This window comes from Convolutriloba macropyga, chromosome 9 (genome assembly GCF_964194025.1).
Source record: "Convolutriloba macropyga chromosome 9, txConMacr16.3, whole genome shotgun sequence".
Classification (NCBI taxonomy): Eukaryota; Metazoa; Xenacoelomorpha; order Acoela; family Convolutidae; genus Convolutriloba; species Convolutriloba macropyga.
Genome location: NC_134476.1, coordinates 51,218,863 through 51,236,121, shown reverse-complemented (window position 1 = coordinate 51,236,121; position 17,259 = coordinate 51,218,863). Strand labels below are relative to the sequence as shown.

The window sequence follows — 17,259 nt, the reverse complement described above, 5'->3', positions numbered from 1 at the left end:
AATTTTGATTATTTTTACGTTTTTGTCTGATTGTGCTTTTATTTATTAAAGCTATAAAACCATTGATTTCGTATGCATAATTGATTGCGACCAATATGTTTTCGCATAAATTTCTGTCAAACACGCAGACTGACAGAAAGTCAGATTATGAAAAACGGGTCAAGGAAGCCAAAAATTTAAGCCCAGTTATGTATTTTTCCCGGGGACAGGTGGGCGCGTTTCACCATTAAAACCAGCCAAAATTCTCAAGGGCTTGGGCCACAGTGCATGAGGATTTTTCTGTTTTGAGATCCGCGCATGTAAACTGAGGCTCGCACTCAGTGGCTATCAACAACAGATATGGCCCATGTTTTTTTTTGTTTTGAAGCGATGAATCAGTATAAATAATTATTGTAATTTTTGCCGTGTAGGTAACGGTTGACAATATATTATCCACTTTAATTTTGTTTTATTTTGATGTCTGTTTACTTTTGTTTCGGCTTTAACCTAAATTGGTATCTAAGTACATATACCAGACTTATTGCACTTGGTATCTTAATCCTATATTGTTTTAGACGAGATCATCTCAACACGTGCTTTTCTTATCATAATCAAAAAGAAGTTCTTCAGCAGTTGTCAGTTATATTTTGATCTTTAACTTGTTTGCTAACTAATTTTGTTCAACGTTTAGTTAGTCGTCAATTATTAAAACTGCATTTGGCGCAATTCTCGTCACTCAATCTTCAGATGAAAAATTTAGTTTTTGAAAATATACCAATATTAATTTTACCCGAATCTAGTTTTATATTAATAACTCTGAAATAATTTTTTCGAATGATTACAAATTTTAAAAGTTAGCGTTTCATTAAATAGTTCTTTCGATCAGCCGCGCTTTTACTATTTTGCACTTTCAAGATTCATTTTTCAAATGCTGTTGAAATCGTTAACTTTTTTGCCATAATTGCTACTGTATCATGCTCAAAAATTGGGGTGAACACAACTTTGATCAATGAACCAATTCCGAGCGTTTGCGTTCATTTTGATTACTGTGGATGGTCATGCCCGATAAGTTGGATAGACTGGTGCAAAAAATTGTGGAACAGTACATTGAGAAGAGACCTTAATTTGGAGAAAACTGGAAAACAAATTGAGCTGGCAACGGAAAGCAACCGAGGAACAAGTTTAAACTTGTTTTCGATTGCAATACATCACCCAACATGTCTGAATGTCTCTAAATCTGAAGCAGAACCACTTGCAAAACTGATCGGACCCTGTCGATCTTTATGTCGAGATGCAGCAGATGTATATCAGCAGGAGAGATCGAGAAATATTTTAAGATTGGTGCCATGGCGATTTGACTGCAATCAATTTCCACGACCAAAAGACGTTGATAAAATGTGTATTCCACCCTCACATAATTAAGTCGTTTTTCTACTCATTTTGCAAGCAAATTTGAAAACTGAGGAATAAAAAATTAACCATTTTCTTCCACACACAACTTACATATCTACTAAGAAATCGGTTAAATATCTAGCCACGTAATTTTATGAAGCTCTAGTGAGGAAAGCAGACTTTTATAAATTTAGAATTTGTAAAATTGATAAGTATTATTATACAATTCTGATTGGCAAATAGATCTTTATTCATTCAAACATTTCCAATAACTTCAAGTAGGATTTGGGCTTCAAAAAAATATTGCAATAAGCCGAAACGGAAAACAAAAAATAAATGAAACATTTGTGTGAAGTGATTTCAACTTTGTCCAGGATAGATTCAAATTAAATCCCGTGGTCTGCAAGGCATGATCACATCTGCAGAACTTAGCCAAAGCACAAACAATAGCATTAGGTTGTCCTAATTATACGACCAAAAAGAACCCGCTCTTCATCATCCCCTCGAATCCTTTCAAAAATCCTGTTTTAGTACCTAGATTGTCCACCCTTAACTATGCTTATTAACATATATACAATCAGCCAACTGTTCATAAAAGCTTATATAAAAATGAGCGCGAGAGGGACTATGTACGCCATGGTATGTAATTTGGAAATTGCAAGCGGGGCAAAGCCTCGATGGGCCCAGTTTCTGTGGTGGGGTCATAACAGGATGACGTTTCAAATGTATGACACCTCAATTCTGTATCAAATGGAGGAAAAATAATAAATGCAATCAAACTCTTAATCTGCGTTAAGAATTAGTCATAGTTTCGGGGCCGGTGGTCTTGCTTTACGAAGCCGCGATGACTGACTCATTGTTTCCAGATAACAAACCAGGCCGAGTGAGAGCCATTACATGGACCGATGTCCAAAATTGTCTGCACAATTTGTCGTTGCTTATCTAGAAATGGAATTTCTAACTTAAGCTATCTTAGGAAATTTAAGAAAACTTGAGAAATTATAGCAAAGTACAAACCTTGGGTTATTTCTCAGAAGTTTCGAAATAAAATAGAATGAAAGAATAATGGCTAATTAAGTTAGGATTCATCAGCGGTTTAATAAACAAATATTGATCTTGACAAGTAATGGCAGTTCTGACTTTGTCTAAAGTGAACTGATTTAGAACCTTAAATAAGACTTAGATTTCTAAGCTCAAATTAGAGGTTAATAAATAAATTGGGGATAAACTTGTTTTGACAATGTAATTTTTTGGGACTTTTTGCATAAAATTAGTTTATGAGAAGAAATCGACTTGATTAGTTCTCCATTATTTACTTTTGCGGAGTATATATATATATATATATATATATATATATATATATATATCGGAAAGAAGCTCTGAAAATATACAAAAATCAAGCTGTTTATATATATATATATATATATATATATATAAACAGCTTGATTTTTGTATATTTTCAGAGCTTCTTTCCGATTCAATTTTGTGAGCGAATGTTCTTCTTTCTGTTGGTAATACAGAGAGTAACTATCTTGATTTTGGCTTGGTTTTGATATAGTTTTCTTAGTAGGCATAAGTAATAGAAGTTAAACGGTGTAATTTAACTTTCTCTAAATAACAGATTGTGCCCAATTCTATTAATAAGTTAGTTAGGGCAGAAGGTCTCTAAGAGAATTAAAGTCACCTAGAAGGCTAACTTACTGAAAAACAATGCTAAACAAATACTTTCAAAACTTGTCGGAATTTAGAGGCTAGGGCCCCAAACCACCTAAGCTGAATCTGAAATTCTACATTTTAAGCGGGATTGAATGTGATTTATTTATTCATCATAGTTTCTTATATTAACAGTAGATATTAGAATGTTTCATCATAGCAAAAGCCTAGATTCCCTGTTTATACCAGTCGTCTATCGATATAATCGGTTAACTGCCCCGAAAAACGATAGATGTCCAGGCACGATTATCCAAAGGGCGAATCTTTGACCGCTTTTGTTATGAACGTTTTCTGTTGAATAGTTTCTATTGACTCAATTTCTTGATTCTGAAATCACCTGCTTGTTATACGATCTTGGTTACTTTTCACGGTAATACTTTTCACTTTGTTTCGATTTTTTTAAGTTCTCAAAATTATTCAATAGTCGGTGTAGACTCAGAGGTCGCATAGAGAAATGGAAAATATCTAAGATACTCTTTCGACAGTTTACTTTGTTTGCTTCTAACTCTGTTTTTGTTAGGAATCAGGTCTGTAGTAAGTTTGCAACCTTTCATTCGTTAGTTTATTTTTTAACGTTAGAGTTAGGCAAGAGCTACTCGAAAATTTCGGTGATTATAGAAATACCAATCAAAAACAAGTTTTCGGTTATTATCAGGTAACTAAGAGTTTCTTAACCTAGGTATATCTAAAAAAATTCTGCTCTTTTGTAGGCTAGATTTAGTTCCTTGAGATAGTTGTGGCGCGAAGCTATTTCGAATTTACTTTTGTATACTATAATCTGCTAGATTTTTCCAAAGAAAATTTTTCTTTTCTCACGTTGCTCAAAGATTAAGCAAAATCGTAATGGCTGGTGCGATTTGGGCTAACGTAAGGCAGACAAGTTCCTACGAAGGTCTCGAAATACTATGTCAAAACACAATTGTCACAATCGTCTTCATTCACAAGCCGGTATCACTGGCACCAACACCTAGGGTTGGGTTGAATGCACCCATGGGCACAATTGGAGATCTCCCGAATGAGACCTGTGATCCCTTGGAGATGAATTTTCTCGCAGAAAGAAGCAGAGATCAACAATATGTTTCTAAGGACAGTCTGAAACTTTGATTAAGCGATGACTGATATTTGCAGTTCTGTTTATTGTTGACCATTGGAATAATTACAATCAAACTGAGAAAAACTAATTTGATAACTGTTGTCCAAACGACTCCAAATATAAAGTGCAGTGAACATTTTGTGAATATCTGGTTCTTTTACTTTATATATTTTTTTAACTAATCAGGAGAATATCTAAGTCCGAGTGGGAGGTGTAGAAAAGGAAACTCTAAATTCAGCTGTTTTTATAAAATTTAAGAAAACTTAAGAAATTATAGCAAAGTACAAACCTTGGGTTATTTCTCAGAAGTTTCGAAATAAAATAGAATGAAAAAATAATGGCTAATTAAGTTGATCTTGAAAAGTAATGGCAGTTCTGACTTTGTCTAAACTGAACTGATTTAGAACCTTAAATAAGACTTATATTTCTAAGCTCAAATTAGAGGTTACTAAATAAATTGGGGATTAACTTGTTTTGACCATGTAATTTTTTTGGGACTTTTTGCATAAAATTAGTTTATGAGAAGAAACCGACTTGATTAGTTCTCCATTATTTACTTTTGCGGAGTATATATATATATATATATATATATATATATATATATATATATATATATACATATATATATATATACCGCTTGATTTTTGTATATTTTCAGAGCATCTTTCCGATTCAATTTTGTGAGCGAATACTCTTCTTTCTGTTGGTAACACAGAGAGTAACTATCTATATTTTGGCTTGTTTTTGATGTAGTTCTCTTAGTAGGCATAAGTACTAGAAGTTAAACGGTGTAATTCAACGTTCTCTAAATAACGGATTGTGTCCAATTCCATTAATAAGTTAGTTAGGTCAGAAGGTCTCTAAGAGAATTAAAGTCACCTAGAAGGCTAACTTACTGAAAAACAAAGCTAAACAAATATTATCAAAACTTGTCGGAATTTAAAGGCTAGGGCCCCAAACCACCTAAGCTGAATTTGAAATTCTACATTTTTAGAGGGAATGAATGTGATTTATTTATTCATCATAGTTTCTTCTTTAAACAATCGATATTAGAATGTTTCACCATAGCAACAGCCTAGATTCCCTGTTTACCAGTCGTCTATTGATATAATCGGTTAACTGCCCCGAAAAACGATAGATGTCCGGGCACGATTATCCAAAGGGCGAATATTCGACCGCTTTTTTTATGAACGTTTTCTGTTGAATAGTTTTTATTGACTCAATTTCTTGATTCTGAAATCACCTGCTTGTTATACGATCTTTGTTACTTTTCACGGTAATACTTTTCACTTTGTTTCGATTTTTTTAACTTCTTAAAATTATTCAATAGTCGGTGTAGACTCAGAGGTCGCATAGACAAATGGAAAATATCTAAGATACTCTTTCGACAGTTTACTTTGTTTGCTTCTAACTCTGTTTTTGTTAGGAATCAGGTCTGTAGTAAGTTTGCAACCTTTCATTCGTTAGTTTATTTTTTTAACGTTAGAGTTAGGCAAGAGCTACTCGAAAATTTCGGTGAATATAGAAATACCAATCAAAAACAAGTTTTCGGTTATTATCAGGTAACTAAGAGTTTCTTAACCTAGTTATATCTAAAAAATTCTGCTCTTTTGTAGGCTAGATTTAGTTCCTTGAGATAGTTGCGGCGCGAAGCAATTTCGAATTTACTTTTGTATACTATAATCTGCTAGATTTTTCCAAAGAAAATTTTTCTTTTCTCACGTTGATCAAAGATTAAGCAAAATCGTAATGGCTGGTGCGCTCCTTGCTCCACTTACTTCACCAACAGAGGCTTTGGCTGCTTCAAATGAAGGGCAAGACATCTTGGCGATGTGGGCTAACGTAAGGCTAATGCCAAAACACAATTGTCACAATCGTCTTCATTCACAAGCCGATATCACTGGCACCAACACCTAGGGTTGGGTTGAATGCACCCATGGGCACAATTGGAGATCTCCCGAATGAGACCTGTGATCCCTTGTAGATGAGTTTCCTCGCAGAAAGAAGCAGAGATCAACCATATGTTTCTGAGGACAGTCTGAAACTTTGATTAAGCGATGACTGATATTTGCAGTTCTGTTTATTGTTGACCATTGGAATAATTACAATCAAACTGAGAAAAACTAATTTGATAACTGTTGTCCAAACAACTCCAAATATAAAGTGCAGTGAACATTTTGTGAATATCTGGTTCTTTTACTTTATATATTTTTTTAACTAATCAGGAGAATATCTAAGTCCGAGTGGGAGGTGTAGAAAAGGAAATTCTAAATTAAGCTGTTTTTAGAAAATTTGAGAAAAGTTAAGAAATTATAGCAAAGTACAAACCTTGGGTTATTTCTCAGAAGTTTCGAAATAAAATAGAATGAAAGAATAATGGCTAATTAAGTTGATCTTGACAAGTAATGGCAGTTCTGACTTTGTCTAAACTGAACTGATTTAGAACCTTAAATAAGACTTATATTTCTAAGCTCAAATTAGAGGTTACTAAATAAATTGGGGATTAACTTGTTTTGACCATGTAATTTTTTTGGGACTTTTTGCATAAAATTAGTTTATGAGAAGAAATCGACTTGATTAGTTCTCCATTATTTACTTTTGCGGAGTATATATATATATATATATATATATATATATATATATGTATATATATATATATATATATATATATATATATATACCGCTTGATTTTTGTATATTTTCAGAGCATCTTTCCAATTCAATTTTGTGAGCGAATACTCTTCTTTCTGTTGGTAACACAGAGAGTAACTATCTAGATTTTGGCTTGTTTTTGATGTAGTTCTCTTAGTAGGCATAAGTAATAGAAGTTAAACGGTGTAATTCAACGTTCTCTAAAAAACGGATTGTGTCCAATTCCATTAATAAGTTAGTTAGGTCAGAAGGTCTCTAAGAGAATTAAAGTCACCTAGAAGGCTAACTTACTGAAAAACAATGCTAAACAAATATTATCAAAACTTGTCGGAATTTAAAGGCTAGGGCCCCAAACCACCTAAGCTGAATTTGAAAGTCTACATTTTAAGAGGGAATGAATGTGATTTATTTATTCATCATAGTTTCTTCTTTAAACAATCGATATTAGAATGTTTCACAATAGCAACAGCCAAGATTCCCTGTTTAGACCAGTCGTCTATTGATATAATCGTTTAACTGCCCCGAAAAACGATAGATGTCCGGGCACGATTATCCAAAGGGCAAATATTCGACCGCTTTTTTTATGAACGTTTTCTGTTGAATAGTTTCTATTGACTCAATTTCTTGATTCTGAAATCACCTGCTTGTTATACGATCTTGGTTACTTTTCACGGTAATACTTTTCACTTTGTTTCGATTTTTTTAAATTCTTAAAATTATTCAATAGTCGGTGTAGACAAGTTTTCGGTTATTATCAGGTAACTAAGAGTTTCTTAACCTAGGTATATCTAAAAAATTCTGCTCTTTTGTAGGCTAGATTTAGTTCCTTGTGATGGTTGCGGCGCGCAGCAATTTCGAATTTACTTTTGTATACTATAATCTGCTAGATTTTTCCAAAGAAAATTTTTCTTTTCTCACGTTGATCAAAGATTAAGCAAAAATGTAGTGGCTGGTGCGCTGCTTACTCCACTTACTTCACCAACAGATGCGTTGGCTGCTTCAAATGAAGGCAAGACAACTTGGCGATGTTGGCTTACGTAAGGCAGACAAGTTCTTACGATGGGCTCGAAACACTATGTCAAAACACAATTGTCACAATCGTCTTCATTCACAAGCCAGTATCACCGGCACCAACACCTAGGGTTGGGTTGAATTCACCCATGGGCACAATTGGAGATCTCCCGAATGAGATCTGTGATCCCTTGGAGATGAATTTCCTCGCAGAAAGAAGCAGAGATCAACCATATGGTTCTGAGGACAGTCTGAAAATTTGATTAAGCGATGACTGATAGTTGCAGTTCTGTTTATTGTTGACCATTGGAATAATTACAATCAAACTGAGAAAAACTAATTTGATATCTGTTGTCCAAACGACTCTAAGTGCAGTGAACATTTTGTGAATATCTGGTTTTTGACTTTATATATTTTTTTTAACTAATCAGGAGAATATCTAAGTCCGAGTGGGTGGTGTAGAAAAGAAAATTCTAAATTAAGCTTTTTTAGAAAATTTAAAAATTATGAAATTATAGCAAAGTACAAACCTTGGGTTATTTCTCAGAAGTTTCGAAATAAAATAGAATGAAAGAATAATGGCTAATTAAGTTAGGACTCATAAGCGGTTTAATCAACAAATATTGATCTTGATAAGTAATGGCATTTCTGACTTTGTCTAAACTGAACTGATTGAGAACCTTAAACAAGACTTAGATTTCTAAGCTTAAATTACAGGTTAGTAAATAAATTGGGGATAAACTTGTTTTGACCATGTGACTTTTTGCACAAGATTAGTTTATGAGAAGAAATCGGACTTGATTAGTTCTCCATTATTTACTTTTGCGGAGTATATATATACCGCTTGATTTTTGTTTATTTTCAGAGCATCTTTCCAATTCAATTTTGTGAGCGAATACTCTTCTTTCTGTTGGTAATACAGAGAGTAACAATCTAGATTTTGCCTTGTTTTTGATATAGTTTTCTTAGTAGGCATAGGTACTAGAAGTTAAACGGTGTAATTTAACTTTCTCTAAGTAATGGATTGTGCCCAATTCTATTAATAAGTTAGTTAGGTCAGAAGGTCTCTAAGAGAATTAAAGTCACCTAGAGGGCTAACTTAGTGAAAAACAACGCTAAACAAATATTTCCAAAACTTGTCGGAATTTATAGGCTAGGGCCCCGAACCACCTAAGCTGAATAAATTTTACATTTTAAGAGGGAAGGAATGTGATTTATTTATTCATCATAGTTTCTTCTTTTAACAATTGATATTAGAAAGTTTCATCATAGCAACAGCCTAGATTCTCTGTTTATACCAGTCGTCTATTGATATAATCAGTTAACTGCCCCGAAAAACGATAGATGTCCGGCCACGATTATCCAAAGGGCGAATATTTGACCGCTTTCGTTATGAACGTTTTCTGTTGAATAGTTTTTATTGACTCCATTTCTTGATTCTGAAATTACCTGCATTTTATACAATCTTTGTTATTTTTCACGGTAAAACTTTTCCCTTTGTTTCGATTTTTTTAAGTTCTTAAAATTATTCAATAGAGTCGGTGTAGACTCAGAGGTCGCATAGAGAAAGGGAAAATATCTAAGATACTCTTTCGACAGTTTACTTTGTTTGCTTCTAACTGTTTTTGTTAGGAATCAGGTCTGTAGTAGGTTTGCAACCTTTCATTCGTTAGTATATTTGTTTAACGTTAGAGTTAGGCAAGAGCTGCTCTAGAAAATTTCGGTGATTATAGAAAGACCAATCAAAAACAAGTATTCAGTTATTATCAGGTAAATAAGAATTTCTTAACCTAGGTATATCTAAAAAATTCTGCTCTTTTGTAGGCTAGATTTAGTTCCTTGTGATGGTTGCGGCGCGCAGCAATTTCGAATTTACTTTTGTATACTATAATCTGCTAGATTTTTCCAAAGAAAATTTTTCTTTTCTCACGTTGATCAAAGATTAAGCAAAAATGTAGTGGCTGGTGCGCTGCTTACTCCACTTACTTCACCAACAGATGCTTTGGCTGCTTCAAATGAAGGCAAGACAACTTGGCGATGTTGGCTTACGTAAGGCAGACAAGTTCTTACGATGGGCTCGAAACACTATGTCAAAACACAATTGTCACAATCGTCTTCATTCACAAGCCAGTATCACCGGCACCAACACCTAGAGTTGGGTTGAATGCTCCTATGGGCACAATTGGAGATCTCCCGAATGAGATTTGGGATCGGTTGGAGTTGAATTTCCTCGCAGAAAGAAGAAGCATATGGTTCATAAGGGGATCAGCCATATGGTTCTGAGGACAGTCTGAAACTTTGATTAAGCGATGACTGATATTGGCAGTTCTGTTTATTGTTGACCATTGGAATAATTACCATCAAACTGAGAAAAACTAATTTGATAACTATTGTCCAAACGACTCTAAGTGCAGAGAACATTTTGTGAATATCTGGTTCTTTTACTTTTTATATTTTTTTAACTAATCAGGAGAATATCTAAATCCGAGTGGGTGGTGTAGAAAAGGACACTCTAAATTAAGCTTTTTTTAAAGAAAATTTGAGAAAAATTAAGAAATCATAGCAAAGTACAAACCTTGGGTTATTTCTCAGAAGTTTCGAAATAAGATAGAATGAAAGAATAATGGCTAATTAAGTTAGGATTCATAAGCGGTTTAATCAACAATTATTGATCTTGATAAGTAAAGGCAATTTTAATTTGTCTAAACTGATCTGATTTAGAACCTTTAATGAGAAATAGATTTCTAAGCTCAAACTAGAGGCTACTTACTAAATGTGGGATAAAAATGTTTTAACAATGTGGTTTTTGGGACTTTTCGCATGAGATTAGTTTCTAAAAAGAAATCGGACTTGATTATATCTCCATTATTCACTTTTGCGAATATATACCGCTTGATTTTTGTATAATTTCAGAGCTTCTTTCCAATTTAATTTTGTAAGTGAAGTCTCTCCTTTCTGTTGGTAAGACAGAGAGTAACTATCTAAATGTTGGTTAGTTTTTGATATAGTTTTCTTAGTAGGCATGAGTTAACTGGTGTAAGTTAACTTTTTCTACGTATATGATTGTGCCCGTTTTTCTTAGTTAGTTAGGGCAGGTCTTTAAAAAAATTTAAGTCACCTACAGCGCTAACTTAGTGAAAAACAATACGTTTAGTCTGGCCAAGGGGATCAAATCCACATGAGCTTGGCCGAAATTGAATTTCGGAAGCTTTAGAGCAAGCCTAAGCTTTGATGCGTACATCCGTAACAACATCAGCAAGTCAAGCTCTAAAAACTTTATCAAGTCTGCTGGCTTCAACCCTTCCTGAGTTAACAAAATGCCCATTCCCACAAACGAATAGAATTGCTCTCCCTTTTGTAGGGCCGAGAAAATTGGCCAAAAGGGTCGTAAAAAATTATGAACTCTGTTTTTGTCATAAAATCAGCGAACACAGTCTTTTGTTCTGAAACTCTGAATGGCCCCTTCTCAGCACTATATTTGTCGAAAGGACTCAACCAAGCCCCTTTCAAATAAACCGCATTGACTAAACATCGGGCCAATTGCTCTCAAACAACCGGCGAGCGGTTGGCTTCGTCAGTAGCTAGCCACGGGGGGGGGCAACACTGGGTGGGGCGCACCAGCGCGGTGGGGGTGTAGGCAATAGTGGCAGTGGGGGGTCAACAGGGGTGGTGTCTCAACCTCTAAGAACCGCCCTTCACACCATAAGTATAAGTATGTCTCCAAAACAGTTTGAGCTGAAAGACTCTAAGAGCACTTAATGCCCGCTGGGCACTACCTGTTTATCCCGAAAAGTCAAAATTGTCCCATAAAAAAGACCGACGGGACTAATATAATTGCAAAAAAATTCGTTTGAGAGCAATTAATGACAAGACTGTATAATCGCGTGTGTCAATATTTACTTCTTTGATCTTCTCTTTTGTTTCCCTTTTTACCCAATCAAAAATTTAAAATCTACGTTTGAGCTAAAAAAAAGACTTTTGCATGTCAGATATAAACTTAATCGACGGTTCAAAACTGGTCTGTATGAAGATATATTAGCTGAAGTTAGAGTAAATTCAGCATCGCAAGATTCCTTCAACAATTTCATTACGTCATAAGCTCCACTTCCAGATACCTGAGGAGCAGTACCCAATGCGTGATCCATTTCAACTTTTGTTTCTCCTTTTGCATCATGTTGAGACATTGCCACACATTTGCACACATTAGCGGGCGATAGGACACAATTAGAATCCTTGGTGTTCCGTACGTAAAATCTGAACATACAATCGCCAAAAGTAGCAGCAGTTTTAAATCTGGCCGACCTCAACAGGGAATTGTGATGACAACCTGAGCCATTGGTCGTGGTTGCACTTTGAGGACATGCACCAGTATTATTAACTTGGCGACTCCTCTTAGATAAAGGAGATTGAGACAAAGGAGCCATGGCAAATAAACACAAACTTGTATCTAGTCACGTCAGAAGTTGAATACAGGTCATGTCTTAATCAAAGCTAAACCTGAAAACAACGAAACGATAACTTCACTAACTTTTGAAAAAAAAGCCACTATGCCTTAAAAAGACTCATTATTATGATAACTGATTTTTATTCCTGACTTTGCATGCACCTTATCGATTTAAGGTGCTCAAAGAAATTGAAGAGAATGTAACGAAACAGTCCTCCTGTTATTGGTATTGAGTTTTTGAAAAACATCATGAAGCTTTCTAGAGAAACAAAATGAGCAGGACTATAGCGAGCATAAAACGAAATTGGCTCAGTTTTCACAAATTACGGGTGAATCTAATGCCAAAGATGTCCTTCTTCTGCTCTGATCATTTTTATATAAAATCTAAATTAAAATCTTCAAAAAAAACTATAATCAGTGCAAACTGGTTAAATACATATTTTTTTACAAACAATAATTAAACTGTGATTATAATCACCATTCAGCTAAATCTGTGTTAACCAAATTCCATTCAAAAAACAAAACTCCATAATTTTAGACCATTAACACTTGCTGCTTGGTGGTATTATTCCGTTTTTTCTTATCAACTTTTTAGTAATTTATTGAACTTGCTGTTTATCCTTATATGCAGTTTTGAGGTAACCTAGGTCAAAGACTAAATCTTGCTCGTACAAACAGTCACGTGCTACAGCTGTTTACTGTTCTACTCGGACAAAAAGTTCTCTAGAACTCTCACTTTGAAATTTAGTTCAGATAGAAAGACTCTGTTGCTCAGTACATCTCCGCTTGAACTATACATTTTCAGATAATGCAACTTTTATTCCCAAATTTATTTTAACATAGGGTCTATTTGTGGTGCTGGGGTAAAATAGAAAAAAAACAAAACAGTAACTTGTGAGAGAAGACAAGAGATTTGAAGAGCTACACATTTTCTTAGCGTGTAGTAGTGCTACTAAATACATTACAAAACTCAAACATTTTTCGTGCTATGTGAAGCAATCCTAGTGTGCTATTGCCTTAGTATATTGACATCGTTAATCAACCAAGCAAGATATGCCAGCTGACAAGCAGTATAAATCGGCAATAAAAAGCAGCGAACTTGCAACAGAAGCACTTTTTCTATCTCTGCAGTGCAGGAGTACAATTCACATGCTGACAATTCAAGCCTAGCAGCAGAGCAAAAAAATCCGCAAACAATTTGCACCTTAAGATTGTGGGACTTTCTTCCCTTAGTTAACTGTAACCGCTATTTTCTTTTCTTTTTATCCCCAGAGGGATGCATTTTGCATTCTTTTGCGGTTATCAAGAGTTATTATTCTATTTCAGACTGCGAGGTTCAATTTATCATTCAGATATATTCGTTTATTGACGAGAGCCAAGAGCGTTGATTTTATTTACTTGCCTAAAATGGCTTTTTTGGGGCATATCTTGCGCACGCATTTGCACCTGAATAATGAATTATTGCCGTAGCAGATGTGTCAACACCATACCAGAGTGTGCTATTGCCTTGTCTTAGTATATTGACATAGTCAATTAACCAATCAAGCTATGCCAGCTGGCAAGCAGTGTAAATCAGCACTTTCAAAATCAGTGAACTTGTAATAGACGCCTTTTTTCCATCTCTGCGAGGGTACAATTCACATGATGACAATTCAAGCCCAGCAGCAGGGCAACAAAAGCTGATGCGCCGAGCATTTAAAAAAGATTGACAACTTAAGATTGTGGGACTTTCTTCCCTTAGTTAACTGCAAACGCTATTTTCTTTTAACCCCTGAGGGATGAATTTTTTGCATTGTTTTTGTTGACATCAATAGTTATTATTCTGGTTCAGACTGCGATGTTCATTGCTACCTAAAGATTATTGAATTGTTGCCACAGACGTCTCAACAACACACAATAACTGTACTCATCAAAGCAACACAAGAAAATAAAAAGATCTGTATCAACCACAGAAGAATCGTATTCAAGAAAAGTGAAAAACTTTCATTAATCTCAACACTGGGGTGAGATGTCGTGCCACTACATAAAATTCCAAAGTCGAATATTTTTAGCGCTATGTGAAGCAACCATAGTGTGCTATTGCCTTGTCTTACTATATTGACATAGTCAAAAATCAAATCAAGCTATGCCAGCTGGTAAGCAGTGTAATTCAGCACCATAAAAGGAGTGAAATTGTAATAGAAGCACTTTTAACAACTGTGTGAGGATGCCATTCACAGGCTGACAGTTCAAACCCAGCAGCAGAGCAATAGCAGAGCAAAAAACTGAAGCGCCGAGCATCGAAAAAAAGCACTTTTTAAGATTGTGGGACTTTCTTCCCTTAGTTAACTCCAACCGCTACTTTCTTTTTTTTATCCACAGAGGTGTGCATTTTTGCATTCTTTTGCGGTTATCAGGAGTTATTTTTCTATTTCAGACTGCGATGTTCAATTTATCATTCAGATAAATTCGTTTATTGACGAAAACGCCAAGAGAGCGTTGATTTTATTTATTTGCCTAAAATGGCTTTCTTGTGGGCATATCTTGCGCACGCATTTGCACCTGAAGAGTAATGAATTATTGCTGTAGCAGATGTGTCAAAACCACACCAGAGTATGCTATTGCCTTGTCTTAGTATATTGACATAGTCAATAATCCAATCAAGCTATGCCAGCTGGCAAGCAGTGTAACTCAGCACTATAAAAGCAGTGAAATTGTAATAGAAGCACTTTTAACAACTGTGTGAGGATGCCATTCACATGCTGACAGTTCAAACCCAGTAGCAGAGCAATAGCAGAGCAAAAAACTGAAGCGCCGAGCATCGAAAAAATCACACCTTAAGATTGTGGGACTTTCTTCCCTTAGTTATCTGCAACCGCTACTTTCTTTTTTTAACCCCAGAGTGATGCGCTTTTTGCATTTTTGCGGTTATCAGAAGTTATTTTTCTATTTCAGACTGCGATGTTCAAACTATCAGTCATATATATTCGTGTATTAATGAAATTGCCAATAGAGCGTTGATTTTAGATGCTTACTTTAAATGGCTATTGTTTGTGAAGCATATCTTGCCGACTCATCGGCACCTGAAGATAGCACACGCATTTTAGTGCTATCTGATGTAATCCTACTGTGCTATTGCTTTAAAATATTTCTAAATAGTGAATCAACCTATGCCAGCTGGCAAGCAGTAGAAATCAGCACTATAAGAAGCGGTGAGATTGTAATGGAAGCACTTTTTCCATCTCTGCGAGGATGCAATCCACTGGCTGGCAATTCAAGCCCAGCAGCAGAGCAATAGTCACATTTAAAAACAAGCTCAGCTGAGCTCGGCAGCTAAATACATTGCCATAATGCTAGAGCAATCAGAGCTAAAATGTTGCGTGTTTGCTTACTGCAGTAGCACATACAACTATGCGCTATATTAGATAGTGATTTCTGTAACTAAGTACTTCATTCCAATATAATATTCCATCATGCAAGTGATAAATTTTACGTAAAATCAGCATGTAATTTGTTGCAAAGAATGAACAACTTCTGACATTTTGATTCGTAGGATATTCATTTGTGTTTAAATATCAAATAATTATCGATGTAGAATAGTAAGTATTAACAACTTTGCTTCACTTTTATAACTTTGTTTATTTCCTTTGTGAATGTAGCACCCCAATTTTTTATTCTTAAGCTTCACAGTGCTGTTCATAAACATGTACAAAATTTTGATGTTTTATTCTTTTGAGGAATTGATTCAATAGATTTTGGTTAAAATATTTTTCAACAATCCTTTATACAACAATGATTTCTGTAATTTAGGCAAGAAAAGCTGCAAAACAAAACTTCCAATCTAATTTTTTCGCTAAAACATCCAGTAAATTTTTTGAAATTGTTAGATTAATTTTTTCTATATTAAGAAATTGAATCTTTACTTCCTACAAACCTGTTAAAATAGGCTTAATCTGTCTTTACTAATAACTTACTCATAGCGGCTCTAAACAAAGAATATTCTCTCAGAGACTATTTGAGGTAATTGGAAAGTATACACCTCAGTACAACTTTGCTTCACTGCAAATTGCCAATCAAAAGCAATAAACAATTAATCAATTATATTTAGTTCTACCCACAAAATCTATCTAATCAACAATAAATTTTCTGAATTATATTCAACCTCTAAAATTTCACTAAGCAAATAAACTCTAAAATAAGCAGAATAATTCGCCGTCTTAATGGCATAGATAAAACCTCATTAGAAGTGATAGAAAATTTGTTAGCAGCAAAAGTATTCATTGAGCTGATTATTGCAGAAAATTAAAAGCACCATTAGTTTAAAAGCACCATTAGCTTAAAGCAGGGATAGAGATAGTTCAAGATATCTATTATATGTAATTTATTACATGATAATTGAAAGAATAACAACTACCTTTTACAAATTTATGGATCGCAATTGTTTATCTCAAATATCTGCACAGTTATGAAATTGCCTTCGCCCACAACGGAAAATACGACCATCTATAATTGCATATTTACGAATTTAAGATAGGCTAAACACATCTAGTGTCCCCTCTGGCTACGCAATAACAACCATTATCAATGCAAAACGTTGGATTAATAGTTTGAACAGAAAGACCATAAATTTAAATTTGTTTGGTGAAAGAAATATACATAATTTTAGCAAAGCCGGCAATAAGCTGTGAGCACCCCCGTTGAATTAATACCATAAATTTTGCCCTGTGTCTTATATTAGGCAGTAGGATCCATGACGCATCCACAGAACAGCATAATATTAGATTGGGGGTTGAAGATGAAAAAGAGAAAGGGTGAAGTAGCATAAAAATGCCGGGGTAGTGGTTTGGCACACATTTCCATGCTATTTGAACAAGTTGCAGCTGCAGCTTCTGTACCATACTCGTCCACTTTAAAGAAACACTTCTGCACCATCTGGCTGACCTTGGTCGGAATCGTATCACTTCAAAAAGAATAAAATATGACCCAGTGAACTGAA

General features: G+C 34.7%; 2 protein-coding genes across 7 annotated transcripts in view; one reads left to right on the top strand and one right to left on the bottom strand.

The window, feature by feature from the left end:
• The window catches only part of LOC142345833 (serpin B6-like), a 330,456-nt gene that overhangs the window by 200,595 nt on the left and 112,602 nt on the right, over positions 1-17,259 (top strand). The window lies entirely within an intron of this gene.
• LOC142345440 (uncharacterized) lies at positions 2,185-12,333 on the bottom strand. Of its 2 annotated transcripts, XM_075397494.1 has the most exons (3): positions 12,168-12,333; positions 11,932-12,094; positions 2,185-2,313 (listed from the first exon to the last, which is right to left on the bottom strand). In XM_075397494.1, exons 1-3 carry the CDS (start codon positions 12,200-12,202, stop codon positions 2,203-2,205), a joined length of 309 nt encoding a protein of 102 aa, XP_075253609.1. In that variant the 5' UTR covers positions 12,203-12,333; the 3' UTR covers positions 2,185-2,202. The 2 variants fall into 2 exon arrangements, with proteins under 2 accessions (XP_075253609.1, XP_075253608.1); XM_075397493.1 differs by having other exon boundaries at positions 11,932-12,333.